This window comes from Phascolarctos cinereus, unplaced genomic scaffold (genome assembly GCF_003287225.1).
Source record: "Phascolarctos cinereus isolate Bilbo 61053 unplaced genomic scaffold, phaCin_HiC Scaffold_9;HRSCAF=440, whole genome shotgun sequence".
Lineage (NCBI taxonomy): Eukaryota > Metazoa > Chordata > Mammalia > Diprotodontia > Phascolarctidae > Phascolarctos > Phascolarctos cinereus.
Genome location: NW_027556402.1, coordinates 131496955 through 131516814, shown reverse-complemented (window position 1 = coordinate 131516814; position 19860 = coordinate 131496955). Strand labels below are relative to the sequence as shown.

At 36.0% G+C, this 19860-nt stretch overlaps 1 protein-coding gene across 1 annotated transcript in view; it reads right to left on the bottom strand.

The window, feature by feature from the left end:
* The window catches only part of TMPRSS11F (transmembrane serine protease 11F), a 102340-nt gene that overhangs the window by 14066 nt on the left and 68414 nt on the right, over positions 1–19860 (bottom strand). Inside the window, exons 5-8 of the mRNA XM_078148856.1 lie at positions 17660–17778; positions 5173–5240; positions 3926–4089; positions 1598–1636 (exon numbers count right to left, since the gene is read on the bottom strand). Of these exons, the coding sequence (XP_078004982.1) occupies positions 1598–1636; positions 3926–4089; positions 5173–5240; positions 17660–17778 (390 nt within the window). The remainder of the gene's footprint in view (positions 1–1597; positions 1637–3925; positions 4090–5172; positions 5241–17659; positions 17779–19860) is intronic.

Here is a 19860-nt window from a genome sequence, read left to right as displayed (position 1 = left end):
CATGGTATTTGGCCTTGGAAAGCACCTTATAGTATTTTCTATTGGTCAATAGAAAATTTGGGAACAATCCTCTCTAATATTGGATAGGATGGGATTTTTAGAATTGACCTCTCTCTCTCTCTCTTTTTGCTTTTTGGTGACTTGCCCATAGTCACACAGCTGGTAAGTGGTAAGTGTCTGAGGCTGGATTTGAACTCAGGTCCTCCTGACTCCAAGGCTGGAGCTCTATCCACTGCACCACCTAGCTGCCCTGGATTTTTGGAATTAAAAGAGACATTAGAGACCATCTAGTCCACCCTCTTCATTTTACAGATGAAGAAACTGACATTTCCAGGTTCATGAAAGTAGTAAATAGCAGAGCCAGGACTCGGACTCAAGGTCTCTGACATGAAATTGAATGAAAATTAAATGAAAGAAAAGAGCAAAAATGTTTTTTTCCACCATCCTATATTGTTATATTTTGGATTCATTAAATTTTAAAATAGTGCAGATCTAGTTCAATAGCTAACATTTTTAAGTGCTGATTTCACACTGCCTGTGATAGGATATTGAGCTGGCTCTGAGAAAGCCCAATTTTAAAGTGAATCAATGAATGAAGCCTTTTTAAAATAGCATTTTGAGTTATCTCTATTATTGTAAATTAAGAATAGAGTGATAGGAAAGCAGCTGAGGAACATCTTCCCCAAGTTAGGTTTATAAATTTGTGATGAATTTGTAATGTCTTCCAGGGATAGGGGCTTCATTGGAGACAGTTATATTGGAGAATAAATTGAAGGGAGGGGTAAAGCAGACATTTAAGAGACAGGGGGAAAAAACAACACTTCATCAAAGCTAAAAAGTTTCAAGTTCAAATATAGAAAATTTTAAAAGTTCTGCTGTTTTTCCCCCTCGTGACCTGGAGTGATAGACAAAATTGCCTCTTTCCTCAACATAAAGAATATGCCCCAAATCACCATGAGATGGAGCCAGTCTAAAAGGTCTCCCTAGTTTTTACTCATTAGCTGTGGTTATAGATTATTATTTTTTTCTTTGGGAGGAGGGGACTGGACCTATGTTTTCTTCAGTGTGGGGAACTTCTAGTGTGCAAGCTCCCTCCATTAATAATAGCTATCATTGATATAGCTCTTTGAGGTTTGAAAAGTGCTTTACAAATGCTATCTCATTTTATCTTCATGACAATCCTGGGAGGTAGGTGCTATTATTATATGTGTACACCTTTGTACACATGTGGAAACTGAGGCAGGCAGAAATTAAATGACTTCCGTGGAGTCACTGAGCAACTAAGTGTCTAAAGCTGGATTTAACTTAGATCTTCCTGATTTTGAGTGCAGAGTTTTATCCACTGTACCACATGGTTGCCTCATATTCATTAATTGATTAATCTGCACAAGTGTCAATTTATCTGTATGTGAAAGTTTCAGAGAATTGCTTGAAACATTAAACATGACTTTCCCAAGTTATCTCTCAGAGGAAACACTTGACTAATGTCTTCCTGACTCTGATGTCAGCTTTTTATCCACAATGTCACTCTATTTCTCATCCTTGTTATCAATTATGGATCATGGTGTAGAAAAATTAAATATACTTTTAAACTTACGGCTGTTGAGAAGGTCCCTTGTCTTCATAGAATCAATGGCTAAAACAAATGAAATGTCCATAGAATCAGGTCAGATTAAGGCTACATCCTATGATATTTGATTTGATTTCTTTCAAGTGCTCAACAATAGGAGTACTTGTTATCAGAAGAAAAAAAATCATTACTGAAAAGAGCTAAAGATAGGAAATATTTATCAGCAAGTTATCAGAGAAAAGAACAAAATAAAAGTTCTGTCTGATCAGTACAAATCAAAGCATTTCTCATTTTAGATAGGGATCAAACTGTCATTTTGTTTTGTTTGGTTTCTTGACTGAGCACTAGAATTCTGAAAAAGATGACATGACCAGAGTTTTCCAATGGGTAGGGCAAATTGGAATGCTAGTCCCTAGCCCAGATCTTTGAGGGTCACATTGCTGCTGAGGTAGTGATCTAGGTGAGGAGACAGCCACCAGGAATGAGGCTGCTTTCCCAGCTCATACTAAAAAGAACCTGAATATCTTCCTGTAAAATCAATGCACAATCCCATCCCCCTTCACCAAGGCAAAGTGGACCATTGCTTCCTTCTTCCCTACAGATCCCTCAGGCTAATGTTTGAAGTTTTTATAACCTCTTTCCCCACTTAAGGTTTCCCTTGAATTCATGTTTCACCTGAACAATATATAATATAATATAATATATATATATATATATTTCATGTGTGTGTACATACATACATAAATACATACATACACACATAACACACATATGTGTGTTAATAATAGAAAGTAGGGAACCACAGTGTTATTGTCCCAATATCTCAGATCCCTTCTGTGGTTAGAATAGGTCCAAGCTTCATAGGGGCATACCTAGACATCCTTCCTCTTTGTCATCATCCACTTATATTAATATGAATGTGTTTGGTGAGTATAAATATATATGCATATACATTGTATAATACAATTTTATCTATGTATCTATATAACCTTTTGTGCTGTAACTAGGTTTGGAGTGTGGTGTTTTAGTGATTCAGACATTCTGATTGATAAATAACATAGATACAACACCTATTTTAAGCAATTCTCAAAGAATTGATATAAAAAAATGTTCAACCCTAAAACTGTGCTTGGTTAATATCATTGGCACTCACATATCTATATCTATATCTACATCTGTATCTGTATGTGCATCTGTATCTCTATCTCTATCTATCTATCTATCTATCTATCTATCTATCTATCTATCTATCTATCTATCTATCTAGTTCTTTAAGGTTTAAGGCCTTATGGTCAATTTCATGTTTCTTTGATGACTGGAAAAGGCTTTCAGAGTCTTGCATTACTTCAGGTTCTCCATTATGAACGTCATTTATCTTTGTAAGGCTCTTCTAGAGCGATACCCTTTGTGGGGAGCCCAGGGACTTTTTCCCAAAGGCCCCCTGGGATCTTTTGGATTAGACAACTGAAAAGTGATGACTGGCTGTAGATTTCTAGGCTAAAGGTCTTGGCCATTTGCTCCAAGTTCCACTAGGAATCTGGAAAACCTTGAGGGAGACAGAACTTTTTTCAGTGATTGAGATATAAACCTTCCCCCCTTTACATAGTTCAATCTTGGGTTTGGAAAAGTGATTAGAGAGCTAATCAAAGGCTAAAGTTTTGCTGCTGTTGAATATACTATTTTAATTTGACTTCAGAGACACAAAACAAAGATAGGTTAACACCAAATTAAAGAGTTATTAAGTGTCTATTGTGTGCAAGGTATTCTGGGGATATAAAGAAAAACAAGGTGTAGTATCTGCCCTCAAAGAATTTTCAATCTAAAGGGGATGATCTTTCATTTTTTTCTAGTTGTGTGATGATGCCTTCTAGAAGCTTGGAGATATTTAAATAATAAGCTGCTGGCTATTAATCTGGATATTTTTACCAACTAGCTGTGTGACTTCAAGGAAAATCAAGTCACTAAGTATCAAAATGGCAAAAAATCATCTTCATCTTTGAATTGTGAGTAATAAATGACAAAATGATCAAAAAGCCCTGCTAAACTAGGAAGTAACCTAGGTTCTCTCTATAATTTTATCCTCATGTACCATGTTATTGGGCTTCCTAAAGGTAAAACATTTTAAGGACCATTATTTAATAAACTTTTAGCATTTGAGTAACTCAACCCTAAAACTAAACTGACTTAGTGCTCTATTATGGTTTCAGGAGTAATACATACATAAACGCACTTTTGGTGGCAAACTCTTGATGAAAGGCAAGTGATGACCCCAATTCTTATGACACACAAAAGTAATCACATGGAAAAACAAAAACAAAGATAAAGCCTGGGAGGTTATAGGAGGGAGCCACTTACGTGTGATTTTAATTGAAGGATTACTTATGGCCAAAGAAAATGTTTTGGTTTTCAGGGCCTGATATAGTGTACTTCCAATTTTTTTCTTAATTCTTACTTTGTCAATTGAGGAAGGGTAGCGAAAAAGGAACAACATAACGACTTTCACACCATCTTTATCAGGTCTGTAGGTCATGGACAAAATAAAAGAGAAAGTTAATATGACAGTTCCATCATCATTAACTCTATCCCAAGAGTTACATTTACTACCCCAGTGGCACAGTGGCTAAAACACTGGATATGTAGTCAAAAAGATCTGAGTTCAAATCTGGCCTTAAATATAAAATATATACTATACTTCTACTAATATCAGCTAATATTCATATAGTACTAACTTTATAATTATTATCTCATTTGATCTTCACAGCTCTAGGAGGTAGGTGCTATTATAGTTCCTATTTTACAGATAAAGAAACTGAGGCAAACTAAGAGATTAAATAGCTTGCCCAGAGTCATGCAGTTAGTAAGCATCTGAGGTCAGATTTGGACTTACATTTTGCTGACTTCAGGTCTGGTGATCTATCAACTGACTATTTAGTTGCCTTATTTGTAAAGCTCCTAGCTATTATATAGTTGCTAGCTATCTATTATTCACCTTTAATTGACCCAGGAAATGTGGGACATAAATCTAAAAAATGATCTCATATGATAAGTAGAGAATGGATGATTTAAATATTAATAAAAAGATACTATATTTTATGTAATTTCTGTGTTGCTGAAAGATTGGAAATTAATAATAAACACTATTTAATTAAACATTAAATAAATATTTATTTATTTAAATAAGCATTTGAATTAAATCATTATAAATGTACCACAAGACCTGCAACTTATATGAATCATACGGAATTATTTTAAAAGTGACATATGGTGGGGGGGGAGGTTCTTAATTGTTAAATACAGTGTCAGTCTCTCTAATGCAAAAGAATCTGTACCCAGAGGTGCAGACCAATGACAATAATTCCTTCTGGGTAGGTATATTTTAATTCATGGGAGATTTCTATTATAATAGTCCATTTTTATTTATTTTTGAATCCAGTATCTGACAAAGCCATGTATGTTCAAGTTGGTATTCCAACTTCCATGAAAGCAATAGCATAGGATAGAGTAATTTCAATATCAAACCTTATTGTGCTGCAAGTCACATATGATTAATTAATTTCATCATAATGGCAAATGTTCAGGGATAGAAAACCAGCTTCACATACCTCAGTTTGATAACATGGGATTTGATATATCTTCCTTTGTGAGATGACTGTCGAAATATCTTAGTCATCTGTTTTATTAAGGAAAAAAAAAGATCAGATAGTGCTTGAGATTAATAGAAGATAACAGAAGAAGACAAATTATACAGTTGTAATATAGTTTGTAAATCATTTCAACTTGAGAGCTAAGCAAATGGAATTATTTATTCACACATACCAATTTATTTGTAAATCTATTTGCACAAAGGTAATCATGAAATTAAATGACCTCCTAGTGCATTTACAGCAGTAATAAGAGAAAATATGCATCAATGAGAACATAGTGTCAACATCATAGGTAACATTCCTGGTTCAACATTGTTATGAGAATCCTCACAATAAAGCAGGCTATTCAAATCCAGAATATGTTGCTACATATAAATTTACAGACTTTATTTTCCATCCCTGTGCTCTTAAGAAGGTAGTTGACAAAGGAATGTCTTTCATAGAACTCCAAGGAACCTTGAAAGTTAGTCATCACTCTTCCCCACATCCTTTTACAACGGAGATCATACTTATAAATTGGTTTTAGTGTAGTAAGGTAAATATCTTTTTGTCCAACCCTTTGAACCAGAGTCATTGATGGGATTGCAAGGTTTCACAATTCCCTAAAAGTACCTGAGTCCTTTGAATTACTGCAAGTTACTGCAAGAAGCTGAAGAAAGTTCCTGAAATTGTAGGTATATAAGAGAAAGCAGAGTGGATTCTTAAGAGGAATGGGGAGAATATGGGGGATCCATCCTTTTGAATGAATGAATGAAAAACATTTATTAAGCACTGTGTTATATGCTAGAAATACCAATAAAAAAATCTAAATGTCCGTAATGTGGGCTCTGTGGACGCATTTCAGAGGGTCTGTGAACTTGGTGGGGAAAAATTACATCCTTATTTTCAATCATTTTAAAATGAAATTTAGCATTTTATTTAATTATGAACATAGGCAACCCACTAGAGTAGTATTAAAGTCCATGGGTATTACCCAACTACCAAAGAGATCCATGGCACAAAAAAAGTTAAGAATTCCTGAACTGAACTCAAGGAAAATTCAAACTCAGATCAAATGGAAAGGCCCAGGAGTTCTAAGAGTGAAGTAATGAGACAGATGGCAAGACTTTGAGCCCCTTCACCAAACAGATGAAGTTATGCTAACACTTCATGAGGTGTTAACATATAATTTACCTTCCTTTCTAAAAAATCAAGCAAATTAGTACATTAGATTTGAGTGGAAAATGTAGAAATCATTGGAATGAACCAAGCAGAAATAAGACATCAGGGGAGCCCAATTATGACTCAACAACAATAAAGCCAAAGGAATGAGTGGCAGCCTGAGAGACAATAGTTAGAGGGGCTCCATTCCAGGACTATCCAGGTTCCCTGGAAGCCTCTCATCTACCACCAAAGTAAGATCAGAAAAGTGGCCAATGACTTTAAAACATCCCTTTTCTAAACTCTGGGCTAGGGAAGGGCAAGATTTCCTTCCAACCATATTTGTAGAAAATTCTCAGAAAACATTAAAATCAAAGAATTAACTGCATTTGATATTGACCACTTAAATTATCTACCTCAATAAAGAGTGGGCAGAGTCTAAACATGGTTGTGTGATATTTGGGGTTAGAACAAAGGTAATTTTTATGATAGCCAGCTCTTCCTTTCCATAAAAGTAAAGGTAAGACAGTGTAAGTTTGGGGAGTAGAGACTATTCCTTGAGAGCTTGAGGCCTACTTGCTCTTTATCTGAACCTCATGAATAGGGTTATCTGTTCCAAGATTGCCCCATTTGGCTTCATAAAGGCTATGATGAGGCAGAAGTTCATGTTCTAAAGTCACTTACAATTCCTGCTACCAATCTGTGAGCTAATATAATAAATGTTTATGACATTTTTCCTCCAGGCAAGTCAATGGTTCCTTACATACTGTTCTGTCCTGGATCAGATCTTGACACTATCCACATAAATCAATCGTCTCCTTTGATGGTTTCAGTTCAAAGTCATGAATAAGGTCACTTTACACTTAGGCTGTTATACTACTTCAGGCAAGACAGTATCTCAGACTCTGGGCTCATGGCTGTAAGAACAATCATTCCCATCAAAATCAGTTCTTTCGAAAATCCAGCCCTGGTCTGAACTAAGAGAGCAACAGACCAAGTGACATCTTTAAAGCAATATTTCTTGTTGAATAGTACTGTACACACCCAGTTACTGCCTGTTGCAAGTTTGAACTTGAAGCTTTCCCCTAGTTTGCAATTGCTTTGGGATTAAGTATTCTAAGAAGATCATTAGTCTCAGGTTAATAGCTGGAGAAGTCTACAAGGTACACCCATGAAAAGATGCTTTCTAAGCCCTGCGGTCCTCATGTCATTAGTGCAAGATAACTATGGTGTAAGTACACACCAGAGGGTAAAAAAAAGTCAGTAAAGTAAAAAAATCTCCTCTACTGTGAGTCCTTTCAGAATTGTTCCAGCACACAATGACCTTCCTCTCTTTGGAATCATATTGCCTGACCCATTCATTTATGATTTTTCTTGTATTGTTATAATGAACCACTATTCATTCTTTTATATTGTTCAGTTACTATTTATCTCCTTTTCCTAATTAGATGGTAAATTCATTTTGGGCTTAGCATTTTTCTGTACAAGTGCTTTATGCCCTGATATCTCCTACCACAGTTCTAGGTAGGTCTAGATGGGAAAGGGCATTGGATCATTTTAAGAACTCTAAGGAATCTGAAAGTCATCTAGTCCAGTGATGTCACATTCAAATAGAAACAGGGGCCACTAAACCATATACAAAGATCTTTGCAGGCCTAAAGTTGATTTAGAAAATCACATATTAATGTTATTTATATTCTATTGTCTTTTCATTTATTTTGTAAAACATTCCCTATTTACATTTTAATCTGGCTCAGGACATACTCAAGCCTGTTGGGTGCAGCTCACGGTGTGTTTGACACCTCTGACTAAATTTTAGTTCATTCTTCTCATTATACAGGTTAAGAAAGTGAAGCACAGAGAAATTAAGTAATTTGCACAAGATTATATAGATAACACACCAGGGATTAGAACCCAGGTCTTCTGATGAAGATTTCTTTCCATTCTACCACAGGTTTGCCCTGATTTTAATCTAAAAAGATTCTTACAAACAGAACTAGCCCAAATCAAAACCTTAAAATAAACCTCTTTTTTTTGCTCTTCGCTTCCCCTTCAGCATTCCCTGATCCGTTCTCTCCTTTCTACTGGATCCCATGCTCATTGCCTATCTAGGTTCCATCTAAGTTCCATCCAAAGCTCTTGATCTTCCCTGACCCCTTTCTTTTTATCAATGCTTAACTTGCTTTGAGTTTCATTCCCTCATTTCCTGCCCCTGGGTATGCACATTTTTATAGCCCTTTGGGCATAGTTCAAAATTGTTCTCCAGAATGGCCGGATCAGTTCACAATTCCACCAACAATGCATTAGTGTTCCAATTTTCCCACATCTCCAACATTTATCATTTTTCTGTTTTGTCATGTTAGCCAATCTGATAAATGTGATGTGATACCTCAGAGCTGTTTTAATTTGCATTTCTCTAATCAATACTAATTTAGAGCATTTTTTCATATGACTATAGATAGCTTTAATTTCTTCATCTGAAAACTACCCGTTCATATCCTTTGATCATTTATCAATTAGGGAATGACTTGTACTGTTGTAAATTTGACTCAGTTCTTCATATAGTTTAGAAAAGGGGTTTTTATCAGAGACACCAGCTGTAAAAATAAACATTCTTTATTTCTTCAATTGATTCTCCTATGATTTGCGTTCAAGTGTCAAGCCTCCTTGTCATCTTGGCTGTACAGCTTTGAATGTGCTAAAGAATATCAATGTCCCTTCAAAAATGCAGAGCCCAGCACTGAACACATTACCTCATGGTAGAACAGAAGCAAGACTACTGACATGTCTCCTATTCTAGACAGTATATTTCTTTAAATGCAACCTAAGATCACATTAACTTTCTTGGTTGACTAATCAGCACAGAATTGTATTCAACTTAAAATGCACTAAAATCCCCAGCTGTTTTTATAATGAATTTTTATCTGGCCATATCTCTTCCATCCTATATTTGTACAGATGATGTTTTAAAAGCAAACAATTTTACTGTTATCACTATTAAATTGTGTTATTTTAGAATCAAATCTTCGGAAAGCTGTATATAAGGGAACAGGAGTAAGACTATAGTCTTACACCATGCCACTAGGAATATCCTTCCCTACTAGCACATTTGTCAATTATTAGATATTCTTTGGGTATGACCATTCAATCAGTAATGATTTCAACTATTTCTCAAATCTTTCTACCTTCTCCACAAGACATAGCAATTCCCTGCTGTACTAATTTACTAGTCCTTTTAGAAAAGGGAATGAGAAGAGCTTGATATAGTGGGACTTATTCTTCATGAATCAACATTGGTCTGTAGAGATCAATGCTGTTCTTCCAAAGTGTTGATAAATACACAAATTCTGCTGGGAAAACATCATTCTAAAATTTCATCAGGGTTGATTTGTTAACGTTAGCCCTGTGGCACCTCTCCCACATTCTCCACAAGTTCTCCAAAATCAACAGGATTAGCAATCGAGTCTTCAAATTCTTAAAGTGTCCTGAGCTGATATCCATATATCCATACATACATATGTACATACATATATGTGTGTATATGTGTGTGTGTGTCTGGTGTGAAAGACAACCTCTCAAGATAGCTCAGTCTAGATGACTTCTATTCACTTCTGGTGATTTAGGAGAGCACAAATGAAACAGTCTGAAGGAAACTATGAAGAATTGTTGAGGATAGTGAAGTCTTTGGTGAGAAATTAAGGACTTTATGGCATGGATGGAATTTTCATCTCTGCTACTGCTGATTGAAGACAGAGGATACAATAGAGAAAGTAAAGTAACAGTGGATTATGAAGATGGTTTCTGAGAATAGGATTTGGATTTATGGAACACAGCTTAAAATATAGGAAAGACAGGCTCCTGGATAGAGATGGAATTATCTTGGGGAATGCCAGTGAATTGTTTTGACCTATCTTATGATTTGAGATGCTACTGGCATATGAATGCTACCTATAGAGATGAGGTGGTGATATGTTCAGCCTGTATTATTGTTTCTCTTTTTGTTACTACTTACTGTATATTGAAACTTCAAGTGTTAGTTCCTTCCTCCTCCCCCCTGCCCTACCTCCCAGTTTGGAGACAGTTCTTTACTAAGCAAAAGAAATATTTATATTAGGCAGTTAGGTGTCATAATACATAGAGTGTTAGACTTTGAGTAGGGAAGACCTGAATTCAAATTCTGTCTCAGTACCTAGCTGTGTGATGGGAGACAACTCATTTAACTTCTCTCAGCCTCAGTTTTCTCATTTGTAAAATCAGGGTAATAATAGCACCTACCTCACAAGGTTGCTGTGATGTATTATTATTATTACTAAGAATAGTAATCTCTTTTTTGCTTGTATTTTAAGAGTTAATAGTTTTCTTTAAAGCACTTTGAATAATTTCTAACACACATGCATGTGCACGCGCGTTCGTATGTGTGTGTGTATTCATCCTAGTTTTCTCCTTAAACATAGGTACCCAGATCTAAAGTCACTGGCATTCTTGAATACATGCCAAGGTCGGATTTTCTCACAGACAATTCATGAGTGGAAAGAAAACTGTCTAAGAACAAAGGTAAGCAGGTCTACCTGGCCAACTAGCATTCACAAATAGTCCAGAACACCTGAAGACCAGTTGTCTTAAAAGAGCTGACATCAGAAGCAGAACTTTTTCTCTCTATAATCATGGACGATCCAGCTTCAATCACATCACTTCTGAAGATTCATCCTTAGACCTTCCTGTGGATGCTGGCACATGTATCAGCATGAGGATGTCTGGCAGAGGACCACAAGCTCTACAGGCCTGGAAAAATTGTTCCTTAAGTTGGAAGTATCTGCCAAGACTATCTTGGCAGCTTTCTGCCACTGCACTTGCTATTCACCCAAGATCTGGCCAGTTGTAATTTTTCTCCTGCAATAACTAATTTCTTTTAATAAACTCCACCTGAATATATGTGCACTGTGACTTAGGCTTTTTTTTTAGTTGCATGGGATAACATTTGCCACATATCTATTCATTTAAAGAACATTTGAGGCTAAATATTTTAAAGGTCTGATACACTTTCAAACCCTTAGAATGAGTTCCACGAACCTAGGACAAGAATGTACCTAAAAAGAGCTCTTAAGAATGTATTTCCCTAGAATCTTGCAAATATAATCAAAAGAATTTTCAACTAAAAAAAAAGAGAAAACTGTATATCAAGCTAGATACCACAGATAATATCTGCAATTTAAAAAGAAGAATGTCTATAGATACAGTCAGGAGTTCATGGAAGATAAAACCCAAGAAAAGAGGCAATAATAAAAATACATTATCTCAGATGTCTATTTACAAATACACCAAGTATGGTTAACAGGCAATATGAATTTGAGTTCCTAGCTCAAGGAGACTCAAGACTTCATAGTTATCACCAAGATGGTGTGAAGAGAGTCATGACTGGAATATGACTGGAAAGATAGTACCTTTTTCACAGGCAGTATGATAGGTACAAGAGGTGGAGGAGATAGCTTTCATGTATTAAGAAAATACACTCAGCTTTCTTCCTTCAAAGAGATAATCTGGTTAATGTATGGTTTAGATTCTCTGAGTTCCCACTCAGTTCTGAGATTCTGTACTTTTTTTTTTTTTAATCAGAGACTTCCAACAGATGTCCAGATAGATGAAGTCTCCTGTAACAATTAATTTCTACCTCTTAGCCAGTTTTTTGATCTGTAGACAGTCAGTTTGTGAAAGGATTGCTAGACTGACAGTCAATTAGACCTGAATTCACCTCAGACATTTCCCGTCTGTGTGACCACAGGCAAGTATTTAACCTCTCTGAGCCTTAGTTTCCTCTTCTGCAAACTGGGATAATAATATCAGTAGTACTCATAGCATTGTTGGTAGGCTTATGTGAAATAATATGTATAACATATTTTGCAAGTCTTAAAGTACTACATAAATGTCAGTTATTATCTATCAAGAACTCATCATACTATTTTCCCCATCGAGGGAGAACGTGTTTTGTATATTCTTACATTGCTTCAATTTCTCCCTCCTTTTAACCTTACCACTGTACTCTGTCCCCAGGTTCTTGAATCTCCACACAGTTGTCTACTTTCTTGATGCACCATTCTATGTCATTATCTCCTCTATCCAATCAAACTCTTTTGTATAAGATATTTAACTTTTCTTTTAAAAATTAAGTTGAATTTATAGCACAGTCATCTGAAATCATGAATATCTTTTCTGACTCTGAAATTAGATGTTTTTTACTCTAAATTACTGATTAATTCCATTGTTATAAATTTTGTCGTATGTGTTTATTCTCTATAATGCTTGAATTAATAATTTGTGGTCAAAGTATTTTTGGTCAGATTAGGAAGTCTCCAGGACAGTTCTGTGTAACTAATACTCATTAAATATAGTTCATCTCTAGTTAATAGCCCAACCTTATTATATCTTGAGCCACTGTCCAGAAAGCTAAATCCCATTCACCAGCATCATCTTCTCTGCTAGCTGTTCACTTTGCATAAAAGCCTCTTCTATCAGATCTGTCTTTAATCACCTACCTACACGTCCATACCCTTCCTTCCCAGAATTTGATAATTTTTAGAATGTTGTCTGATATATCATAGTTGTATCATTGGCTGTCACATGAATCGCTAGAAATGGCTAGATGTTAAGAAATCTGTCACTTACCACTTACCACTTACCACAGATTCTTGCCCCAATAAGACAGTACATTACTCAAATGATCATATCAGATTGACATGCCCCTTAGTCTTGGTCACTCAAGGAACCACTGGCCATCACAACTAATATGGGAGCCAGTAGCAGATTTCCTTGTACCTGCTGATATCCACAGATCCTCTTTCTTCCACTGAATTTTGCTACTTTTTTTTAGAAGGTTCATATTTGCCTTCTATGGTAATAGCCTCATGTTTATTCAGTAGCTTCAACAAAGTTTCTTTTCTGTGTTATGTTTTTCTACATCCTTGATGCTTGGGAGATCCACAAAGGCTTCATTTGAATCCTGTCTTAATGGCTTTGGTACACATCACTTCATTTCTCAGTTCCTTCATCTATAAAATGAAGATAATACTTACACTATCTACTTTCCTACTGGAAGCCCTACCTGGTATAAGATAGTAATAGCTGTAATTTATATGATGCTTTAAGGAATACAAAGGACTTCATAAATATTGTTTTATTTGATCTTCACAAGAACCCAGGAAGTTAGTTGCTATTGTTATTCCCACTTTACAGATGAGGAAACCAAGCAGAGATTAAGTTTCTTGCCCAAGATCATATAGCTAGTAAGTATCTGAAGCTGGGTTTGAACTCAGGTCTTGTTCACTCCAAGTCCAGTCCACTATCCCCTGTGCCATCTAGGGGGCTTATTATAAGTGTTTGAACCAATACAGGTCTCTGGAGAAAGGCCACCGATTGGCTGATATTATATGTTCCATTAACTCTGACAATAGCTCTATATGTGTTTTTTAAACTGGAAATAAGTTTTTTCTCCATTGAATTTTGTGAATTGTACACTTTCAAGGGCAATTGATGATAACACACTGAATGTTGTTTTACAGCAAAGTTGCCAGATTTTCTGGGTCAGGAAAAGGTTAGCCAGGGGAAATTTTCTGAAGTATACCAAATTCCTTTATGTCAAATGAGAACTTTCAATAAAAGGTTGTAATTAGTAATGGTCAGGTAGCCTTAGGCAACTTTATGAAATAGGTAAAATTTGTCCATTTCACTTCTCTTTTTATCCCTTTTAGTCTTTATGCCATTTTCTTAATCTTGGTGTCCCACTCTCCCTTTCCTCAGATGTCTTCACTGTGGTATCTTGTACAGGGCTGCTTTTTATTGAAAAGGCCAGACTGTAGAACTTTCTACCCACCCCTCTCAAGTAAAAATATGTCAGTTATAGGTTTCATTCTGCACATACCTATTAACAGTTGAATGTCAGGTGGGAGAAGACCTGATAAACTGATTCATGCTGAAGTATTAATAGATGATAAATTTTAATGTTAGTCTTCCCAGGGGCATTTGCATTTTAGTAGGGGAGAATCCCTCAGTGACCATAAATGGATTTCTCAGGGTGGAATTTCAGGTATTAGCTATAGCCTGATGTCTTTTGAGTAGTGAGTTCTTTCTTAAATGATACATACCTGCTACTTTTTCTCATGCCTGAGGTCAGCTGTGCAATAAATGTAGTCTCAAACTTACTTGAATTAAGAGATGAAGTATTACTTCATTACTCTCTCTTACTGGTATAAAAAAATAAAAACTGGACCTGAGCAGCTACTTATTTCTCAACTGAGCCCCCTCAGATTGGGCAGCCTGTGGGGTAGCCTGAATTCGTATTTTAAAGGATGGGAATATACAAAAGGAGTAAGATATAGCATACACCTGAAAATCCTACCTAATGATGTAAATAATTGAAAATATAATGATCACTGTTGTGCCATACCAAAAAGGGATGACATATCTAAATTATAGTTTTAGTGCTCTACCAAGAAGCCAACATGACATGTTGGATAAAGAACTAGCTTTGGAGTAAGGTCCCACAACTCACACAAACTGGTTTAGTGACCTGGGGTAAATCACTTAACTTCTTGGTGCCTGGGCAAGACTTGGAGTTGACAAACATTGGCATTGGCTTAGGGATCTTCCTTAGGAAGAGTTTCTTATTATGATGATATCATGAGTCTGGCCCCAAACCAAAGTGTGACACCAGTAAAAGTACCAAGGGGGTTCTTAAGAGGTAACAAAATTCATCTGAAGAAAACAGAGGCCTAATAAAAAAAAAAGAGGAGGAATGAAGGAAGAATAGTACTTACAGACCCCAAAAGATATTTAAAGTCATAATCATTAAAGTTTTTTGGTGATGGTTAAAAAAATAGAAAACTAGATCAAGTCCAAATAGGATTGCTGTTGAATGAGAACTAGCTAAAAAGATTAGGATGCATCAGTCTGAAAAGACAATGTCTGACAAAGAATACAATTGAAATCTACAGATAATAATTGATCATAGATTTGTCCACCAAAACACAGTAAATTAGAAATAGAAGATACCTCTCTAAAGTTTGAGAGAAGTCATTCTGAGACAAATAAATATTTCTTTGATATTTCAAGAATCTGCAATTTTGTAGATATGGGTTCTCCTTCCACTGATGCAGATTTCAATCCCTCTGTTACTTACTAAATGATCCTTATGAATTGTTGGGGAAAAAGCCTCCAAATTTTGTGAACTTAGTTCTCAGATGACAAAGTCTATTGTCAGGCTTGTATGTAAAACTTTTTCAGCTTGATAAAGTCTGCAAGGCCTAAAGCTGCAAAAGCATTTGTTTTTTGAGAATGTAGGACACTTTTACTCCAAAATGAAGCTTCAGAAAAGAACTTTAAAAAGATATATATGTGTGTGTGTGTGTGTGTGTGTGTGTGTGTGTGTGTGTGTGTGTGTGTGTGAGTGTGTGTAGGGTATATTCATATGCATTTTTGGGATTGGGATTGGGAAGACAAAATACTCTTAAATACTCTTTCAGGCTAAACATTTCTTCAATTTCAAATCAATTACAATTGGGCTGGATAAGACATGGATCTAAGAACATCCCAAGGAGAAAAATTAATGTTTCTTATTTTCAAAATGGATAATAATGAGAAAATAAATATAATTAGAAAGCTTCATAACAACTGCCCTAGCTTCCACTAAATGGTAATATTTTTGTTGTTCAGTCATTCAGTTGTGTTCAACTCTTTGAGTTGAGTATGCCAGGCCCTTCTGATCTGAGGGTTCATCTTCCAACGTCATGTCTTTTTAGCATTTTAACATCAACCGTAACATTTTCTTGACAAAGATATTGGAGTGGTTTGTCATTCCCTTCTCTGGCTAAAAAAAAAAGAAATGGCAATACAGATTACCTACTGTGTTCAACCTAAAGACATTCTATCAGCACCTGTGATATCAGGTCCAATTCCAGCCATATTTCCAGAAAGCCATAATTCCAGAAAGTATACTGTCCAGAAAGAGGAAATCATTGTCCAAGAGAATAAGGAACAAGTTATAATAATAGTAGTAGTAGTAGTAGTGGTGGTGATAGTAATAGTAATAAAATAATAACAACAATAAATAGCATAAAAAGTCTAAATTTAATTCTTCCCTTCCCTATACTTCTCTATTTCTTTTGAAGACATTATCTTTTCCCCTACTTATACAACCCTTACTTATAACATTAGAACCATACATGATTCTTCACTCTCCCTCAATTTCTTTGTTTTGTTAGTTATCAAGTCTTGCTAATTCTACTTTACTACACCTCTCCAATTTGTACCCTTCTTTCTCCATATGGAGCTACCACCCTAATTCAGATCCTCATCACGTCTCCCCCAGACTGACAAATTTCACTAAATGTCTCATGTGCAAGGCACTAATCTAGGTGCTGAGATTATGAAGACAAAAACAAAATAGTCCCTGTCCTCAAGGAGCTTACAATTTTTCTGAGGAACTGTTGAGATCTGATCTGTGTATAAGCAATGTAATTTCTTAGCTGTGTGGAGGATGGATTGAAGAAGGGATCACACAGCTAGTCAGGGAGACAGGGCTTGAACTGAGCCTTGAAGGATGGCCCTGCCTCCCTCCAGGAAGCCCTCTCTGACCATCCCCCAGCCCACAACCACTGATCTTTCTCTAAAACTCTGAATATCCAGTTGAACCATTTGGCACAATAATATAATCTACAGTATTTTTTATTTAACTTTGCATACCATTGTATCTCTAGGCTTACGAGTTTCTTAATAGTAAAGAGCTATATCTTATATTTTTCGATGTCCCCTTTAGTGTGAATATGGCAGGAGCCTGTATACATTAAGTACTTCATAAATAAATACCCATGAAATGAATGTCTAGCAATCTCTAGCAAAGAGATACACAAGAAACCTACCCCGTAAGGCAACTACTACTTCCTTCTCCAATCTAGCCTCCACACAGCTAAAAATTAACTTGCTTATACACAGATCTGATCTTGACACCTCCTCAGGAAAATTGTAAACTTCTTGAGGATAGGGACTATTTTGTTTTTATCTTCATAACCCTAGCTCCTAGCATGGTGCTTTGCACATAAGAGACATTTAGCAAAATGTGTCAGAATGAATCAGACAACTTTATTTCCTTATTTAACATAACAGGCATAAAGATGTAGAAATCAATAAGCAGAAATGATGTGTCATTTATAAGTTCTATACTGTGTGTGTTGCTAAGCTAAGGATCATTGAAAGTGAAGCAAACAGCAGGCACTGTCCTAAGGCTAATATAACATTTCACAAAGGCAATTAAGCTTACCATTCTTTCAATCTGGTGACTCCGCTCTACAAATTCTCTTGAAGTTTTTCTTCCATATTTCTCTTTATATTTGATGTTAGTGATCTTAAAGGTGACAAGGTAATAGAAGGTCTTTTCATCTGTAGGGTAAAGTAAATGAAACACTGATATAATATATGCATATATATATACATATATGTACATATATGATACATGTATATTTATAAATATAAAAATATGCTCACACATATGGAATGTGTGTGATACACAAAAATGAAATGTATTTGAAAACTATTTCTTAACTTGATTGCTGCAGAAAACCACCACCACCACCACCAAAAAATAATCTGCTTTGCAGATTTCACATTTCCTAGCTGTATCTGTTTATCAGATTAATCAGACAACTGAGGATCTGACATCTCATTTAGTATAATTGTGGTTATAGGCACATATACCACATACACAATTGGGCATGAAAATTATGACTTATGTGAACATTAAAAGTCATATTGTGAAATTGTTACCACCCTTATTGAAATGCTAACTCCGCCACATCATAGCTAAGACAGTTTTTGAAGATGAATTTAATAGTCTAGTTGTTTGTGTAATGACAGAGTAATTTTTCATTTCCAAAAACTTGACTTGTTGCCAACTATTTTGAAGCAGCATGGCATAGTGGGAAGTGATAAAGACTGGGAGCAAACGGCTATGTGCCTAAGTCAAAAAGGGCTCAGAGTGTGCCATAATTATTAATCATGGTCCTAAAAGATCACTCAGCATATCCTACTGATGCTGTGTTCAATCGTTTCAGCCACATCTGACTCTTTGTGACCTCATTTGAGATTTTCTTGGCAAAGATACTGCAATGGTTTGCCATTTCCTTCTCCAACTCATTATATAAATGAGGAAACTGAGGCAAACAGGATTAAGGAACTTGCCCAGGGTCACATAGCCAGTAAGTATCTGAGGCCAGATTTGAACTCAGGCCAAGAAAACCCCAGATGGAGCCAAGAGGAGTTGGACATGACTGAGCAAGTTCCTGACGCCTGGCCCAGTGCCACATCCACCATACCACTTGCTTGGCCCTCTCCTGATGCTGGTAACCAGTGAATCAAAGCTAGGTAGGAATCTGGCTAGTGGCAGTTGAGTATATATAAAGCATGAAAATGGAATACTTGTATGAGAGGGGATACCACTTTGAGACGATGCTAGAATACTACTGAGAGAGAGAGAGAAATAAATTGTCAGTGAATATAAATGAGGGTGTGTTTGGGTATAGATTCCAAGAAATTTGCACCTGAATTTGAACACTGATTCTTAGAGAATTGGGTTTGTCCTAGTTTGAACCTTGATTTAGGTGCTGCAAAGAGAGGTGAGGATTGAGGTGAAACACAAAGGTAAGCACCCTGTGAGTTAGCTGGAAAAGGTGTATGCACATTGAGTCCTAGTGTTCTCTCCATGGAGTCATTCCAATATTCTGGGGAACAGAGATGTAATATACCTGCCATATATGGTATATCGGAGCATCCAGTAGTTTCTACATGGGAAAAAGCAGTACCTTGAATTAAACAAGGGGTGAGGGGTCAGGGAAGAGGAAGATGCAAACATATCCAGAGCCTAGAGCATTAGCAGGTGTGTCTGTGACAGAAAAAGCATTGCATTTGTTGTCATGAGAATTGCATTCAAATTCAGGTTCTACTATGTACTAGCTATGTGACTATGAATAAGTCACATCCTCTGGAAGTTTCAGTTTCCTTTTCTGCAAAGCATTCATATTTAGTAATATTTCCATGCGGGGCAGCTAGGTGGCACAATGGATAGAGTACCAGCCTTAGATTCAGGAGGACTTGAGTTCAAATGTGACTTCAGACACATAACACTTACTAGCTGTGTGACCCTGGGCAAATCACTTAACCCCAATGCCTAACCAAATTGAGAAAAAACAAAAAACAGAACAAAAACAATATTTCCACACATTCTCTACCACAAAGCACTATATAGTGGGGACTATATAGATATGTTATCCTCCTCATCATTATTGCTCATCTCATTTTTATCTTATTTTTTGATGAGATCATGATAAAAACATTAATGAGAATAAGTTACTTTTCTGCTACTATTTTTGTGTTGTTAATTTTCTACAGATTTTTGGCCAAGTGGATGAAGTGGCTGCTTTTTGTGACTCAGTAAGAGTTGTTATTGTTATTATCAAACTGAAAAAT